Source organism: Lolium perenne, chromosome 4, assembly GCF_019359855.2.
Source record: "Lolium perenne isolate Kyuss_39 chromosome 4, Kyuss_2.0, whole genome shotgun sequence".
NCBI lineage: Eukaryota > Viridiplantae > Streptophyta > Magnoliopsida > Poales > Poaceae > Lolium > Lolium perenne.
In genome coordinates this window covers 309048200-309066446 of record NC_067247.2, presented here as the reverse complement: position 1 = coordinate 309066446, position 18247 = coordinate 309048200, and the positions used below count along the sequence as shown (strand labels likewise).

At 42.2% G+C, this 18247-nt stretch overlaps 1 protein-coding gene across 1 annotated transcript; it reads right to left on the bottom strand.

Annotated features, from left to right (window-relative positions):
• Positions 1 to 17096: 17096 nt before the first annotated feature.
• LOC127296076 (17.9 kDa class I heat shock protein-like) lies at positions 17097 to 17959 on the bottom strand. Its single transcript, XM_051326108.2, has one exon. It carries the CDS (start codon positions 17759 to 17761, stop codon positions 17273 to 17275), a length of 489 nt encoding a protein of 162 aa, XP_051182068.1. The 5' UTR covers positions 17762 to 17959; the 3' UTR covers positions 17097 to 17272.
• Positions 17960 to 18247: the final 288 nt, after the last annotated feature.

Here is an 18247-nt window from a genome sequence, read left to right as displayed (position 1 = left end):
CTATAAAGTTTGTGAAGTTATTGTTGCTGCAATCTTGTTATGCTTAATGCTTGTCACTAGGGCCCGAGTGGCATGATCTTAGATTTAAGCTCTATAATTATTGCTTAGATTGTATCTACAAGTTGTTTGCACATATTGCTGTCCGGAACCCGAGGCCCCAAAGTGACAGAAATTGGGACAACCGGAGGGGAAGGCTGTGATATGAGGATCACATGTTTTCACCAAGTGTTAATGCTTTGCTCCGGTGCTCTATTTCAATCCTGTCAATTGCCCAACTGTAATTTGTTCACCCAACACTTGTCACTTGTTATTGGAGAGTTACCACTAGTGTAGATCGTTGGGAACCCCGGTCCATCTCTCATCATCATATACTCGTTCTATATGTCATTGGAAGTAGTATCAACTATTTTCCGGTGTCATTGCTCCTGTGTTACTGCTCCTGTGTTACTATTACTATTGCTCTCATATTACTGTTGCTTTCACATCACCCCTGTTGCTAGAGCTTTTCCAGGTGCAGCTGAATTGACAACTCAGTTGTTAAGGCTTATAAGTATTCTTTACCTCCCCTTGTGTCGAATCAATAAATTTGGGTTTTACTTCCCTCGAAGACTGTTGCGATCTCCTATACTTGTGGGATATCAAGACTATTTTCTGGCGCCGTTGCCGGGGAGGCATAGCTCTACTCATAAGTTCACCTGGGGAGTACACTCTACCTCTCTCTCTGTTTTTATTTTATTTTATTTTGTTTTGCTTAGTTTACTTTTGTCTAGTTTCTTTTTGTCTTGTTTTATTTTTCTCATATACCCAAAAATCCATAAAAATTTGAAAAATCGAAAAATAAAAAACTGTTGTTATGGAAGAACGCATAACCATGTTGGAGCTTATAAAATTATAAAATAATTATAGAGAATCAAGAGCGGGTGAAGTGATGAGTGCTGTGATAGAAAAATTGAATACAATTGCTAAAATCTTGCTTAAACGCCATGATATAAACTGTTGCTCTGAACAAGATACTAGGCATCTTAAATTCCAATGTTGCTTTAGTGAAGAAGCTTTAATTAAGAACTATAATTGGAATAGCTATATTCATCTTGGGTTCGAAGAGGTAGAACAATTTGTTATATTTATGGGAGCCTCTGAGATCGAATCCTTCATGGTTAAAAATTATGAAACTTGTGTTGTTTGTAAGGACCTTAAAGATTATGTCTCTTCTATCCTTAATTTTTGCATAGAAAGTTACAGCAATAATCCTTATATCATTGATTATAAAGAGAGACTCATTAATGCACAAGAATGCACTCGCAATTTGCAGGAACCTGTGGAAGAAGAAATTGATGAACCTGAAAGCTCATTGGATGAAGAAGAGGAGAAAATTGATGAACCTGAAAGCTCATTGGATGAAAAAGAAGAGGAGAGTGATGAACAAAAGGAGGAAGAATGGATTAGCTACCCATGCCAACCTTCTAATGAGAGTAACTCTTTATCTCTTACACTATTTGATTGTCCTCCATGCTTACCAAAGGAGGTTGAATGTTATGTTCCTGTGGATTCTCTTGAAATATTACCTATGAGTAAAACTTGTGAGAATAATTATGCTACTGTTATCTATGATAATCCATGCTACTTTGATAAATCTTATGATAATGCTTTGTTTGTGCCTGATGTCGAAATGCATGGTACTAAAGAGTTTTGTGTAGCAAATGTTTATGATAAAGCTCTAGATGATGGTCCTATGTTACTTGATAATATTAATTGTACTACTAATGAAAATGGGATTGGAGAGTTCTTGAATTTATCTATGAGTCCCATATCTCTTGAGAATGATCAATCATCTTGTTATATTATTGATAAAAGTGGGTTTGAAAGTTTTAATCCCATTATTTTTGAGCTTGATAAAAATTATGTGTTTATGGATCATGAAAAGCATGCTGTATGTGATAGTTATATTATTGAGTTTGTTCATGAAGCTACTGAAAATTATTATGAGAGAGGAAAATATGGTTGTAGAAATTTGCATGGTACTAAAACACCTCTCTATATGCTTAAAATTTTGAAGTTACTCTTGTTTTATCTTCCTATGCTTGTCACTTTATTCTTCATGAATTTATTTGTGTCCAAGATTCCTATGCATAGGAAGTGGGTTAGACTTAAATGTGTTTTGAATTTGCCTTTTGATGCTCTCTTTTGCTTCAACTCTTATTTCTTGCGAGTGCATCATTACAATTACTGAGCCCATCTTAATGGCTATAAAGAAAGCACTTCTTGGGAGATAACCTATGTCTTTATTTTGCTACTATTTTGTTGTGTCTTGGAAGTTGTTAATACTGTAGCAACCTCTCCTTATCTTTATTTTATTGCAATGTTGTGCCAAGTGAAGTCTCTAATCGAAGGTTGATACTAGATTTGGATTTCTGCGCAGAAATATATTTCTATCTGTCACGAATTTGTGCAGGGTTCTCTGTAGGTAACTCAGAAAAATCTGCCAATTTATGTGCGTGTTCCTCCGATATGTACGCAACTTTCATTAGTTTTGAGTTTTCTGATTTGAGCAACGGAAGTACCTCTTAAAAATTCGTCTTTACTGGCTGTTCTCTTTTGACAGATTCTGTCTCTGATTTTTGCATTGTCTCTTGTGGACTTTAAGCAAGGCTTTCTAGATGTGGAGAGCTGTAGCTAATGTTTTATTGAGTTCTTGCAATGTGTCACTACAGGACTAAAGTGGATCAAAGTTTTTTGAGTACTAACCCTTCTAATGAAGTTTATGAGAAGTTTGGTGTGAAGGAAGTTTTCAAGGGTCAAGAGAGGAGGATGATATATGATCAAGAAGAGTGAAAAGTCTAAACTTGTGGATGCCCCCATGGTTCATCCCTGCATATTTCAAGAAGACTCAAGCGTCTAAGCTAGGGGATGCCCAAGGCATCCCCTTCTTCATCAACAATTTATCAGGTTTCTTCTATTGAAACTATATTTTTATTCGGCCACATCTTATGTGCTTTACTTGGAGCGTCTGTGTGCTTTTATTTTCGTTTGTTTATGTTTGAATAAAATCGGATCCTAGCAATCCTTGTGTGGGAGAGAGACACGCTCCGCTTTTTCATATGAACACTTGTTCTTCGTTTTATTTTTAATGTTCAATGGCAAAAGTTGGAAGCTATTGCATTTATTGTTATTTGGTTGGAAACAGAAAATGCCTCATATTGTCCTGGATAATTTGATACTTGGCAATTGTTTTGAGCTCTCAAGTAAATCAAGTTTAAGCTCTTGCATCATGTAGTTTGAACCTATTAGTGGAGAACTACCGTAGAGCTTGTTGAAATTGGTTTGCATGATTGGTCTCTCTAAGGTCTAGATATTTTCTGGTAAAAGTGTTTGAGCAACAAGGAAGACAGTGTAGAGTCTTATAATGCTTGAAATATGTTTTTATGTAAGTTTTGCTGTACCGGTTCATACTTGTGTTTGCTTCAAACAACCTTGCTAGCCTAAGCCTTGTACTGAGAGGGAATACTTCTCGTGCATCCAAATCCTTGAGCCAAAAACTATGCCATGTGTGTCCACCATACCTACCTGCTATGTGGTATTTCTCTGCCATTCCAAGTAAATACTTCATGTGCTACCTTTAAACAATTCAAAATTTATCATCTCTTATTTTGTGTCAATGTTTTATAGCTCATGAGGAAGTATGTGGTGTTTTATCTTTCAATCTTGTTGGGCAGCTTTCACCAATGGACTAGTGGCTTCATCCGCTTATCCAATAATTTCGCAAAAAGAGCTGGCAATGGGGTTCCCAGCCCCAAATTAATTAACCTTAATAGATGCTCCTCCATGGTATGTGATTGATGGAAGGCACCCGAGGATTCGGTTAGCCATGGCGTTAGAAAGCAAAGGTGGGGAGGAGTGTCATCTCTAAATAAAACTAAAATAAATAGACACTCCTTTATGGTATGTGATTGTTGGAAGGCACCCGAGGATTTGGTTAGCCATGGTTTGTGAAAGCAAAGGTTGGAAGGAGTGTCACCCGAAAATAAAATAATCATGGGAGCCGCTCTTTGAAAGTCTGTCTGGCAAGGGGGTTAGAGTGCCCACTACCATTCGTTGACAACAACAAACACCTCTCAAAATTTTACTTTCATGATCTCTATATGATTTCAAAACTTGAAAAGCTCTAGCACATGATTTATCCCTGCTTCCCTCTGCGAAGGGCCTTTCTTTTACTTTATGTTGAGTCAGTTTACCTACTTCCTTCCATCTTAGAAGCAAACACTTGTGTCAACTGTGCATTGATTCTTACATACTTGCTTATTTGCACTTATTATATTACTTTGTGTTGACAATTATCCATGAGATATGCATGTTGAAAGTTGAAAGCAACTGCTGAAACTTATATCTTCCTTTGTGTTGCTTCGATGCCTTTACTTTGAATTTATTGCTTTATGAGTTAACTCTTATGCAAGACTTTTGATGCTTGTCTTGAAAGTATTATTCATGAAAAGTTTTGCTATATGTTATCTATTTGTTAGCAACTATAGATCATTGCCTTGAGTCACTGCATTCATCTCATATGCTTTACAATAGTATGATCAAGGTTATGTAAGTAGCATGTCACTACAGAAATTATTCTTTTTTATCGTTTACCTACTCGAGGACGAGTAGGAACTAAGCTTGGGGATGCTAATACGTCTCCAACGTATCCATAATTTCTGATGTTCCATGCTTGTTTTATGACATTACCTACATGTTTTGCTCGCACTTTATAATGATTTCATGCATTTTCCGGAACTAACCTATTAACAAGATGCCGAAGTGTCAGTTCCTATTTTCTGCTGTTTTTGGTTCCAGAAAGGATGTTCAGGCAATATTCTCGGAATTCGACGAAACGAAGACAAAACATCATAATTCACCGAGACGGACCAGGACACCGAAGGGGAGTCAGAGAGGAGGCCTGGGCCCCCCACACCATAGGGCCGCGCGGGCTCAGGCCTGGCCGCGCCGGCCTATGGGGAGGGCGCTCTGGTGCCCCTCCTGCGCCGCCTCTTCGCCTATAATACCCCTTTCGACCTAAAAACGCGATATGAATTGACGAAACTCCAGAAAGACTCCAGGGGCGCCGCCGCCATCGCGAAACTCCAATTCGGGGGACAGAAGTCTCTGTTCCGGCACCCTGCCGGGACGGGGAAGTGCCCCCGAAAGCCATCTCCATCGACGCCACCGCCTCCATCATGCTCCGTGAGTAGTTCCCCCATGGACTACGGGTTCTAGCAGTAGCTAGTTGGTACTCTCTCTCTCATGTACTTGAATACAATGATCTCATGAGCTGCCTTACATGATTGAGATCCATCTGATGTAATCGGTGTTGTGTTTGTTGGGATCCGATGGATGATACATTATGATTAGTCTATCTATAAGGTTTGTGAAGTTATTGTTGCTGCAATCTTGTTATGCTTAATGCTTGTCACTAGGGCCCGAGTGGCATGATCTTAGATTTAAGCTCTATAATTATTGCTTAGATTGTATCTATAAGTTGTTTGCACATATTGCTGTCCGGAACCCGAGGCCCCAAAGTGACAGAAATTGGGACAACCGGAGGGGAAGGCTGTGATATGAGGATTGATACGTCTCCGACGTATCGATAATTTCTTATGTTCCATGCCACATTATTGATAATATCTACATGTTTTATGCATACTTTACATCATATTTATGCATTTTCCGGCACTAACCTATTAACAAGATGCCGAAGAGCCAGTTGCTGTTTTCTGCTGTTTTTGGTTTCAGAAATCCTAGTAGGGAAATATTCTCGGAATTGGACGAAATCAACGCCCAGGGGCCTATTTTCACACGAAGCTTCCAGAAGACCGAAGAGTCAACGAAGTGGGGCCACGAGGCGGCCAGGAGGTAGGGCGGCGTGGCCCAAGCCTTGGCCGCGCCGGCCTGTCTCCTGGGCCCCTCGTGACGCCCCTTGACCTGCCCTTCCGCCTACAAATAGCCTTCGTCGCGAAACCCCAAAGCATCGAGAGCCACGATACGGAAAACCTTCCAGAGACGCCGCCGCCGCCAATCCCATCTCGGGGGATTCAGGAGATCGCCTCCGGCACCCTGCCGGAGAGGGGATCCATCTCCCGGAGGACTCTACACCGCCATGGTCGCCTCCGGAGTGATGAGTGAGTAGTTCACCCCTGGACTATGGGTCCATAGCAGTAGCTAGATGGTTGTCTTCTCCTCATTATGCTTCATTGTCGGATCTTGTGAGCTGCCTAACATGATCAAGATCATCTATCTGTAATGCTATATGTTGTGTTTGTTGGGATCCGATGGATAGAGAATACTATGTTATGTTGATTATCAATTTATATCTATGTGTTGTTTATGATCTTGCATGCTCTCCGTTATTAGTAGAGGCTCTGGCCAAGTTTTTACTCTTAACTCCAAGAGGGAGTATTTATGCTCGATAGTGGGTTCATGTCTCCGTGAATGCAGGGAGTGACAGAAACCTCTAAGGTTATGGATGTACTGTTGCCACTAGGGATAAAACATTGATGCTATGTCCGAGGATGTAGTTATTGATTACATTACGCACCATACTTAATGCAATTGTCTGTTGTTTTCAACTTAATACTGGAAGGGGTTCGGATGATAACCTGAAGGTGGACTTTTTAGGCATAGATGCATGCTGGATAGCGGTCTATGTACTTTGTCGTAATGCCCAATTAAATCTCACAATACTCATCATAATATGTATGTGCATGGTCATGCCCTCTCTATTTGTCAATTGCCCAACTGTAATTTGTTCATCCAACATGCTATTTATCTTATGGGAGAGACACCTCTAGTGAACTGTGGACCCCGGTCCAATTCTTTACATCTGAAATACAATCTACTGCAATTGTTCTACTGTTCTCTGCAAACAATCATCATCCACACTATACATCTAATCCTTTGTTACAGCAAGCCGGTGAGATTGACAACCTCACTGTTTCGTTGGGACAAAGTACTTGGTTTGTGTTGTGCAGGTTCCACGTTGGCGCCGGAATCCCTGGTGTTGCGTCGCACTACATCTCGCCGCCATCAACCTTCAACGTGCTTCTTGGCTCCTACTGGTTCGATAAACCTTGGTTTCATACTGAGGGAAAACTTGCCGCTGTACGCATCACACCTTCCTCTTGGGGTTCCCAACGGACGCGTGCTGTACGCGTATCAAGCTCTTTTTCTGGTGCCGTTGCCGGGGAGATCAAGACACGCTGCAAGGGGAGTCTCCACATCCCAATCTCTTTACTTTGTTTTTGTCTTGCTTTACTTTATTTACTACTTTGTTTGCTGCACTAAATCAAAATACAAAAAAATTAGTTGCTAGTTTTACTTTACTTGCTATCTTGTTTGCTATATTAAAAACACAAAAAAATTAGTTACTTGCATTTACTTTACTTATTTCATCATGTTTCCTCCTAAGTTTGTTCTTAAAGATGTACCGGTAGGCCGAGGGTCTATCCTTGGGAAAAATAATATAGAATTTTTTTTCACTCATATTAGTACGGTTGAGGATTTTGAAGATAGACACCTGGTAGAACTTGCTCCTACTTATGAAATTGCTGTTGCTTCTTTAGTACACGCGTTAGAAGCTAGATTTGTTAATCTTAATCCTGTACTTCAACATATGTTCCTTACACTCAGTGATATGGAAGAAGGAGAAAAGAAAGATTTTGTATTAGAAACCCTTCTTAAAGAATTTGGGGGAATAGCAAGAGAAGCTAGAAAAGTCTTCACTAAATATAATATGCTAGGCTCCTATACCAACTTTGCCAGTACCCTTGAGAAGATGGAAAAAGATAGACAAAAGTACACTAATGAAGTTAATTATGAGGGGGATATTAAAACATCAATACCTTGCAAACTCTTGGAAATGTGCGAGGCACTAGAAAAGAATTTTGATTGGATTGTTCCTGAAGATTTGTTTGATGAGAGTAGCAAGCCTAAGGGTAATGAAAAGGGAGCCTCTGAAACTTACATAGATAAGATACAATGCATAGTTGAGAAAACTCCACACCCCGCTGTAGATGCTCCATCGTTTGATAACACTTGATACACACTTTCTGCGCCTAGCTGAAAGGCGTTAAAGAAAAGCGCTTATGGGAGACAACCCATATTTTTACTACAGTACTTTTATTTTATTTTGTGTCTTGGAAGTTGTTTACTACTGTAGCAACCTCTCCTTATCTTAGTTTTGTGCATTTTTGTGCCAAGTAAAGTCGTTGATAGTAAGGTTCATACTAGATTTGGATTACTGCGCAGAAACAGATTTCTTTGCTGTCACGAATCTGGGCAAAATTATCTATAGGTAACTCAGAAAATTATGCCAATTTACGTGAGTGATCCTCAGATATGTACACAACTTTCATTCAATTTGAGCATTTTCATTTGAGCAAGTCTGGTGCCTCAATAAAATTCGTCTTTACGAACTGTTCTGTTTTGACAGATTCTGCCTTTTATTTCGCATTGCCTGTTTTGATATGTTCGATGGATATTTCGATTCCATTGACTTTCAGTAGCTTTGTGCAATGTCCAGAAGTGTTAAGAATGATTACGTCACCTCTGAACATGTATATTTTGATTGTGCACTAACTCTCTAATGAGTTGTTTTGAGTTTGGTGTGGAGGAAGTTTTCAAGGATCAAGAGAGGGAGATGATACAACATGATCAAGGAGAGTGAAAGCTCTAAGCTTGGGGATGCCCCGGTGGTTCACCCCTGCATATATCAAGAAGACTCAAGCGTCTAAGCTTGGGGATGCCCAAGGCATCCCCTTCTTCATCGACAACATTATCAGGTTCCTCTAGTGAAACTATATTTTTATTCCGTCACATCTTATGTGCTTTGCTTGGAGCGTCGGTTTGTTTTTGTTTTTGTTTTGTTTGAATAAAATGGATCCTAGCATTCATTGTGTGGGAGAGAGACATGCTCCGCTGTTGCATATGGACAAGTATGTCCTTAGGCTTTACTCATAGTATTCATGGCGAAGTTTCTTCTTCGTTAAATTGTTGTATGGTTGGAAACGGGAAATGTTGCATGTGGTAGTGTATAATAAAATACTTGTAGAACATTGAGCTTTGATAACTTGATACTTTGCAAATGTTTTGAGGTATTTAGATGGTAAGGCTTGCTGGATAAATAAGTTAAAATTAGTAGTGGATTGTTGTCTTTAAGCTTGTGCCATACTACAAACTCTATTTAAATAGTTGAAGGCGTAGTTGGACTTGATAGCTTTCCATGTCTGAGAGTTCATCGTAATAACTAAGTTGTGCTGAAGGTTGAGGGAGCTAGCGGGGTACTTGTACCACCGTGAACGGCCCTCCTTGGAGTAAATTTTAATCATGCTCTTAATGATGAACCTGCTAGTTGTTTGCAATAAGCTTGTGAGTTCTTTTTGACTAATGTTAAGCTACGGTTTTTGGCACTTCCACCATCCAAATTTGCTAGCCTCTTCGATCTTGTGCATTGCCTTTTGCTCACATTGAGAATTGTGCATACTTCGCCGGTACATCCAAACCCGTGGGAGAACTTTCTCTTGTTCTCCTACACATAAGCCCATACATCTCCTCAAAACAGCCACCATACCTACCTACCACAGCATTTCCATAGCTGTTCTGAGATATATTGCCATGCAACATCCATTTTTACATTACATGCCATGTTGTCACTTATTATTTATATATTGCTTTGCATGATCATATACAGCTGATGTGTGGTTTACCCATGTTACGCTAGATCATTGCACATCCTGCTACACTGGCAGAGGCATACAGTTTCATACATCATGTTTCATTCATTATGAGTTATTTGTACCAAAAAGTGTGTTGTCATATTAGGATGTTGCCCCTAAAAATGAAAAGAGCCGTGGAGGCCATCAAAAAGAAAAAAAGAGAAAGAAAAAAAATGAAAAGAAAGAAAAAAAAGAGAAAAAAAAGAGAAGAGAAAAAAAGGAGAATAAAGAAAAAGGGGGCAGCATTACTATCTTTTATCCACACTTGTGCTCATGTTTTAGCACCCGCGTTATTCATAGTCATCATTTGTGCTCATGTTTAGCACCTACATTCATATGAGAGAGTTTTCATGTTTTACTAGTATAACTATGTGGGGAATTTACACTATAGAACTTGGGTTGTATATTCCAATGATGAGCCTCCTCAAAAGTGCTCTAGGTCTTCGTGAGCAACCAAGTTGGATGCACCCCCACTAGTTCCATTGGAGAGCTTTCATACACATATAGCTCTATGTGCATCCGTTGCATGGCAATCACTACTCCTTGCATAGCTTCGATCATAAGGCTTCCTCTTGTCTAATGGTCATTTACAGCTTTGCAAGCCTTTCTTCCATTTGGCCTTCCAAACCCCCATTAACGTTCTTTATGCCATAACATCCTGGTGCTAATACCAAATGCTTGCGCTCACCGGTTGAGTAGACTTCGAAACAGTTGATTCATGACGTTCATGTTTATGTTTACTTGACTGAATCCTTCTTATGTTGTGAAAATTTACTTGATGCTTGGAATGAAGGATAGAACTTCTATGCTGAATACTTAATACATCCTTAATGAACTTTGTATGGTTGCATGTCTTTAAAGCAATAGTTCATGAAAACTTCTAGCTTGTCTAACTCTTGCATTATCATCTCTTATATCAATATAGATACTTGCTTTGAATGATTTGATCTCAGCTCATATGCTTTACAATAGTATGATCAAGGTTATGATGGCATGTCACTCCAGAAATTATCGTTGTTATCGTTTACCTGCTCGGGACGAGCAGAAACTAAGCTTGGGGATGCTGATACGTCTCCGACGTATCGATAATTTCTTATGTTCCATGCCACATTATTGATAATATCTACATGTTTTATGCATACTTTACATCATATTTATGCATTTTCCGGCACTAACCTATTAACAAGATGCCGAAGAGCCACTTGCTGTTTTCTGCTGTTTTTGGTTTCAGAAATCCTAGTAAGGAAATATTCTCGGAATTGGACGAAATCAACGCCCAGGGGCCTATTTTCACACGAAGCTTCCAGAAGACCGAAGAGTCAACGAAGTGGGGCCACGAGGCGGCCAGGAGGTAGGGCGGCGCGGCCCAAGCCTTGGCCGCGCCGGCCTGTCTCCTGGGCCCCTCGTGACGCCCCTTGACCTGCCCTTCCGCCTACAAATAGCCTTCGTCGCGAAACCCCCAGTACCGAGAGCCACGATACGGAAAACCTTCCAGAGACGCCGCCGCCGCCAATCCCATCTCGGGGGATTCAGGAGATCGCCTCCGGCACCCTGCCGGAGAGGGGATCCATCTCCCGGAGGACTCTACACCGCCATGGTCGCCTCCGGAGTGATGAGTGAGTAGTTCACCCCTGGACTATGGGTCCATAGCAGTAGCTAGATGGTTGTCTTCTCCTCATTATGCTTCATTGTCGGATCTTGTGAGCTGCCTAACATGATCAAGATCATCTATCTGTAATGCTATATGTTGTGTTTGTTGGGATCCGATGGATAGAGAATACTATGTTATGTTGATTATCAATTTATATCTATGTGTTGTTTATGATCTTGCATGCTCTCCGTTATTAGTAGAGGCTCTGGCCAAGTTTTTACTCTTAACTCCAAGAGGGAGTATTTATGCTCGATAGTGGGTTCATGTCTCCGTGAATCTGGGGGAGTGACAGAAACCTCTAAGGTTATGGATGTACTGTTGCCACTAGAGATAAAACATTGATGCTATGTCCGAGGATGTAGTTATTGATTACATTACGCACCATACTTAATGCAATTGTCTGTTGTTTTCAACTTAATACTGGAAGGGGTTCGGATGATAACCTGAAGGTGGACTTTTTAGGCATAGATGCATGCTGGATAGCGGTCTATGTACTTTGTCGTAATACCCAATTAAATCTCACAATACTCATCATAATATGTATGTGCATGGTCATGCCCTCTCTATTTGTCAATTGCCCAACTGTAATTTGTTCACCCAACATGCTATTTATCTTATGGGAGAGACACCTCTAGTGAACTGTGGACCCCGGTCCAATTCTTTACATCTGAAATACAATCTACTGCAATTGTTCTACTGTTCTCTGCAAACAATCATCATCCAAACTATACATCTAATCCTTTGTTACAGCAAGCCGGTGAGATTGACAACCTCACTGTTTCATTGGGACAAAGTACTTGGTTTGTGTTGTGCAGGTTCCACGTTGGCGCCGGAATCCCTGGTGTTGCGCCGCACTACATCTCGCCGCCATCAACCTTCAACGTGCTTCTTGGCTCCTACTGGTTCGATAAACCTTGGTTTCATACTGAGGGAAAACTTGCCGTTGTACGCATCACACCTTCCTCTTGGGGTTCCCAACGGACGCGTGCTGTACGCGTATCAAGGATCACATGTTTTCACCAAGTGTTAATGCTTTGCTCCGGTGCTCTATTAAAAGGAGTACCTTAATAGCCAGTAGATTCCCTTGAGGCCCAGCTGCCACCGGTTGATAGGACAAAAGATGTCATGCAAGTTTCTCATTGCGAGCACGTATGACTATATATGGAAAACATGCCTACATAATTAATAATCTTGATGTTCTGTCTTAATGCTATTTCAATCCTGTCAATTGCCCAACTGTAATTTGTTCACCCAACACTTGTCACTTGTTATTGGAGAGTTACCACTAGTGTAGATCGTTGGGAACCCCGGTCCATCTCTCATCATCATATACTCGTTCTATATGTCATTGGAAGTAGTATCAACTATTTTTCGGTGCCATTGCTCCTGTGTTACTGCTGCTGTGTTACTATTACTATTGCTCTCATATTACTGTTGCTTTCACATCACCCCTGTTGCTAGAGCTTTTCCAGGTGCAGCTGAATTGACAACTCAGTTGTTAAGACTTATAAGTATTCTTTACCTCCCCTTGTGTCGAATCAATAAATTTGGGTTTTACTTCCCTCGAAGACTGTTGCTATCCCCTATACTTGTGGGATATCAGGCGGCTACGGAACTCTTCGTGGAATATCGTCTGTTGTCTTAGGGTTTTCGCATCTGGGAGCATATATAGGCGAAGGGGCGATGTCGGTGGAGTCCCGAGGTGGGCTCCCCACCTGGTGGCGCGGCAAAGAGGTAAGCCGCGCCCAGGTATGGTGTGGGGCCCCCTTGGCCCCCCTTCGTCTCTCCTTCGGACTCCGTGAAGCCTCTGGAAAAATAGGAACGTGGCCTTTTGTTTTGTCCAATTCCGAGAATATTTCCTGTGTAAGATTTCTGAAACCAAAAACATCAGAAAACAGGAACTGGCACTTCGACATCTTGTTAATAGGTTAGTTCCGGAAAATGCATAAAAACGATATAAAGTGTATATAAAACATGTGAGTATTGTCATAAAACTATCATGGAACATAAGAAATTATAGATATGTTTGAGACGTATCAGGTATCCATCAACCAATCCTCCGCGTCCATAGGTTCAGGCGCGTAGGCGAATAAGATTGGCTTGGTGTTCTGGAAATCTGACAAAGTAACGCCCGGGTTCTCTGGCCTTTCTACCCGGTTCTATTGCAGCAACTCTTGAAAGAATTTATTCTGCTGCTCCATCGTCAAACGTTGTCTTTCCTCCAACATTTGCATGTATCGGAAGAAGTTCTGCTGTTTCATGGGTGGTGGTGGTAACTGATTTCTGGCGGCTTCATCCGCCTCCTCCTTCTGCTTTGCCTCGCGCTCGAGGCGTTGTGCTTCACTCTCGTCACCTAACGTTCCCGACATCTTCCCCTAGTTCTGTAACACAAAGTGGTACTCATAGTTACTCCATGCGCAAGTTTTCTAAGCTCAACTTTATGCACAGAACTAGTCACGCAATGAAAATCAAGAAGCAAATCCAAATCATACGAAACATATACCATGTATATACATACTTAAGTGGTTTATTACAATACTCAGTAGTAGTGTGAGTATGCAAACTCACTTATTGAAGTATAATTAGAAATTATACAAATATTACATACTACAATACATGTGGTACAACCGTATTGTAGTCTCGCCTCCCGTGGTGGTCTCTAGTCGTGGCTTCATTCCCGGTACATCCCAGGCTTCCATCCGGTCGAACGAGTAGTCCTCCTGATAGAATCTGGAACATAGGGTCTCCCAGTCGGCTGGTAATCAGAATCAGAGGATGATCCCAGGGAGAAATCTGTGTTCATGAAATGATTATTTAATGAAGCATAATCCTCCCCTGGGGTGTACCCCCTGTGACTCCGCCGTAGGCATTCCCACCATCTATGTACGACTCGATTAGTATCGGATACTCCTCATAATCTCCCCTACTATACTGATGGTTCTGAAACTGGTTTGTGGCGTCATCATCAATCTCAGGATTACATCTAACTGAATCACTATAGGTCCCCATGAATGATCCCCAACGCCAACCTGTGGAGTTCTCAATAGGAGTCTCGGAACGCTGGTGGTTCCCAGATTCCTCTCCGCCTTCATATCCTCCTTGCGAGCTACTAGGAAAGTACCTAGGTGTAATAGGTGTGGTTTGTGGTTCTGGAACGTCCATACTAATAAAATCACCAGGTGAATAAACTGGTGTACGGACCTCACTTCCCATCGGCTCCTTTCCTTTTATCTCCTCCTTGGGCTCAGTGAATTCATCCAACATTGTATCAATTGCACCCGACAGGTGTCGGTTCAACTGAAAGAACAATGTCAGTAGGTTTCGGCAGTTATCCATGTACTTAGCGGCTTCTACAGGTTTTCTCTTTGCGAACTTAAAGTGGTTCAACATAGGATCATCTTCCTCCTCCATATGTGGAATATGTGCGAATTCGGAACCAATAAGCTCCTTGGTCTTATGTTCCCGAATATCTGTGATGGCTTTCATTATGGTCCTAGCCTCTCCTGCTGGCATCACTGCACTCATTCCTAGGGATTCTGGTAGTTGTAATGCTACCCTACACTTCGCCAATACTGTACCATCGTAGTACATGTATTTCATTACTCGGATTTGGGGATCACACCCAAATTTGAGTAACATTGCACGGAGAATGTCAGCGAGTCCTCCGTCATAATCGTTCAGAGTTGATTCCTTCACTTTCACGTTACGTCCGGAACGTGAACTTGCCATAGTTGGCTGTAGATAAGAAAGAGTATAACATTAGTAATGATGCATCATAATAGTGATAATAAAGAATTATCACACTAAAAGATATGATTGTTTTATTCTCAAGTGAATATACACCATATTTTAAGAGAATTCTTTACTAATCCTATTTGACTCCTAACGTTATGTCCCATTTACCCTGGTTCTTCCTGTTCTTGTGTTCTTACACTGGTGAAGCTTCTGTCGATGGAGCTGCTAGGGTTTGCTGTGAAAAGTATTTATACTGCCCCTCTCTTCACTCCTTTGATCGACAGCAAGGCCTGTGCTGGGTTCTCCTCCCCTGGCTGTGTGTGTGTGGAGAGCATGCAACTCTCCTTGTGAGCTGCATGTGTGCTCACAAGTTGGGACTTGGGTCCTGTCCTGGTTCCCTCGGCAGACTTGAGATTATCTCTCAATTTTTAGTTTCTTTTGCTAACCTGCCAAGAGGCAATGCCATTTGGCATAATGGGTTTTTTTGTATTGTTATTTTATTTTCCAGGGCTACAGAAGATGGTCAAGATGATCTTCATCATTTTGATGATCAAGAATTCATGAAGAAATCTAGCTAATAGTTTAGTTATTTGAACATCTTTGTAATTTTCATTTTTCTTTTCATTTCTTGTAATTTCTGTAAAGTGTTGTAATATTCATAATGCAATTTGGGATATTGTAAATTGACAATGTATTTTATGTGATTATCAATAAAGCTCAAGTTTTCCTTAATGAGCTTTAAATATGTGTGGTATTATTTTATATACTTGATTATCTATTTAATTAATGAATTATCTCAAATTTGAATTATGTTATATTCAATTGATGTTTGAATTTGAAATTCAAACACAACTTGTTTGAATTCAACCATGCAACTTAAGTTGAGATGCCATGTTCCCCTCTCTTCTCGAAAACCCTAATTGAGTTCATTGAGGTCCAAGTTAATCGCACTCTCGGAACCCTAACCCTGTAAGGTGTCGAGAGAGAAACTTTTCCCCCTTCGATGCAGTTTTCTTTTAAAAGCACGAAATTTCCCCAGATTTTACGATGCAATGCACATCTCTTTCTAAATTCTACCCCTCGATCGTCACTAAACTTGGGACATTACAGCGACGGTCACCCGCAACGCGAGGCATCACCATTTACGCGGCCGCAGACTGCCGAAGCGACGCATCGGCATCAGTACTGGCGCCGCTGAGAAGAAGCATCGACATTGGGTCACTGCATGCGTGCCCGATGAAACATCCGCCAGGTGCAAGCAGACACTTTGCGTGTCCATGCAGTGTCCGCAGAGGCGCACCCGAGACGCATATTTGGGCCAGGTTTGCGTGCCGCCGAGGATCCGGTCATCGTCTGCCTGCTGGAGGTGGTACCAGACCATTTTTCGACCCGGCAGACGTAAACGGTCGCTCAGTGTCGCCTATTGGAGATGCCCTTAGTGTACACTTGTCACACAAATATTTCGATTTTGTTTTATTTTGGCTCACTGATTTCGTCACAATATTCTGACCACAAAGTGTTTGGCATGTACAGAAACTTCGGTTCAGAGATCAGAACTCATGTGTTATATTAGGGCCATCCAAATTCAGTACTAGCATAAACACCTGGCGAGATTTCAGTACATATATCTATATCGAAAGAAACTCTGAACTTGCTGCCATATAGCCACATTTCTTTTCTAGCACGTAGTACGGAGTATTAGAATTCTGGAAAAGCCCACAGAACAGATTCGCGCAGTGTATCGGCAATTTGATGGCAGAGTTCTAATTTCTAAAAGTTGGATGCCACGCTAGAACAGAGTTCCCGTGCTGTGAACGCGCTGGAATGGCATGATGGAGACAGGAAATGTATAGAAGTTCAACAGGGAGTCAGAAACCAAAGTGGAGAACTCTTAAGCTAAAAGAGGACGATGACTCATTCGTAAGATCAAGCTTAATCAGCACAGAAGATAATTACAACACTACAGAAACAGGAACAACTGACACATTACTTCAGACTCGATGCTTGCCTTACAGGAAGAGGAACGACTCTAACACATTCGACAGTCGACACAAACCCAAATCCACTCATTACAGGAACAGGAACGACTCAACGCGTCCATCCAAGCAGCGAACTGAACATCTAGCTTCACATCAGCCTAACCGGAGATCTGGACGGACTTGACCTCGGGCTTCTTGGCCTCCTCCTTGGGCACAGTGACGGTGAGCACGCCGTTCTCCATGGACGCCTTGATCTGCTCAGCCCTGGCGTTCTCGGGCAGCCTGAACCGGCGCAGGAACCTGCCGCAGCTGCGCTCCACGCGGTGCCAGGTGTCCGTCTTCTCCTCCTGCTCCTTGTTCCTCTCGCCGCTGATCTGCAGCACGTTGCCGTCCTCCACCTCCACCTTGACATCCTCCTTCTTCAGCCCGGGCACGTCCGCCTTGAACACGTGCGCCTCGGGCGTCTCCTTCCAGTCGATGCGCGCGCCGGCGAAGGCCACGGTCTCGGAGGAGGTGCGCGGGAACGAGGGGAAGAGGCTGCCCCCGCCGCTGCTGCTGCTGCCGGAGCCGAAGGGGAAGCCGTCGAAGGGGTCGAAGAGGTCGAGGGAGAAGGGGTCGAACACATTGCTGCGGCGGATCAGCGACATGGTTGCTGGATTCCGGCGAGATTGGGAGAGCCTTCGGATGTGTGTGTGATGTGTGTGGTAGCTGTGTACTCTGCTCGACAAGGCGCTTTCGATTGCTTCGGTCTGGGCCGTGGCGACGGGGAGAGGCGAGAATTTATACAGCGACGGTGGGCGCCGGTGGGACGAAGGTCCGGAGCGTGCTCGTCGGTTCTGGAATGCACTGGAATCTGCAAAGAGGAAGTTCTGGAACCGATCTGCTGGATGGCTGGGCTGGAATCGGGCCTGCTGCTGCAAACGAGTATCTTCTGTTGCTTTCTCGCTCTTTCTAGGACTGCTGGGTCGGGCCAAACTCGGTTATTGAAGTCATCTGGTGCTTTCTAGGCCTAGTGGGTGTGGTCATCTAGTGCTTCCTTGAAATGAAAAAAACAAACCGCTTCGCAGAGCGAGTAGAGTATGTGCCGCGACGTTACACTGACGAACAACATGGATAAAAGACACAAGAGAAAA

What these genes read in the sequence shown, in the direction of transcription:
- LOC127296076 (XM_051326108.2), bottom strand. Translation starts at nt 17,761, where the DNA reads ATGTCGCTGATCCGCCGCAGCAATGTGTTCGACCCCTTCTCCCTCGAC.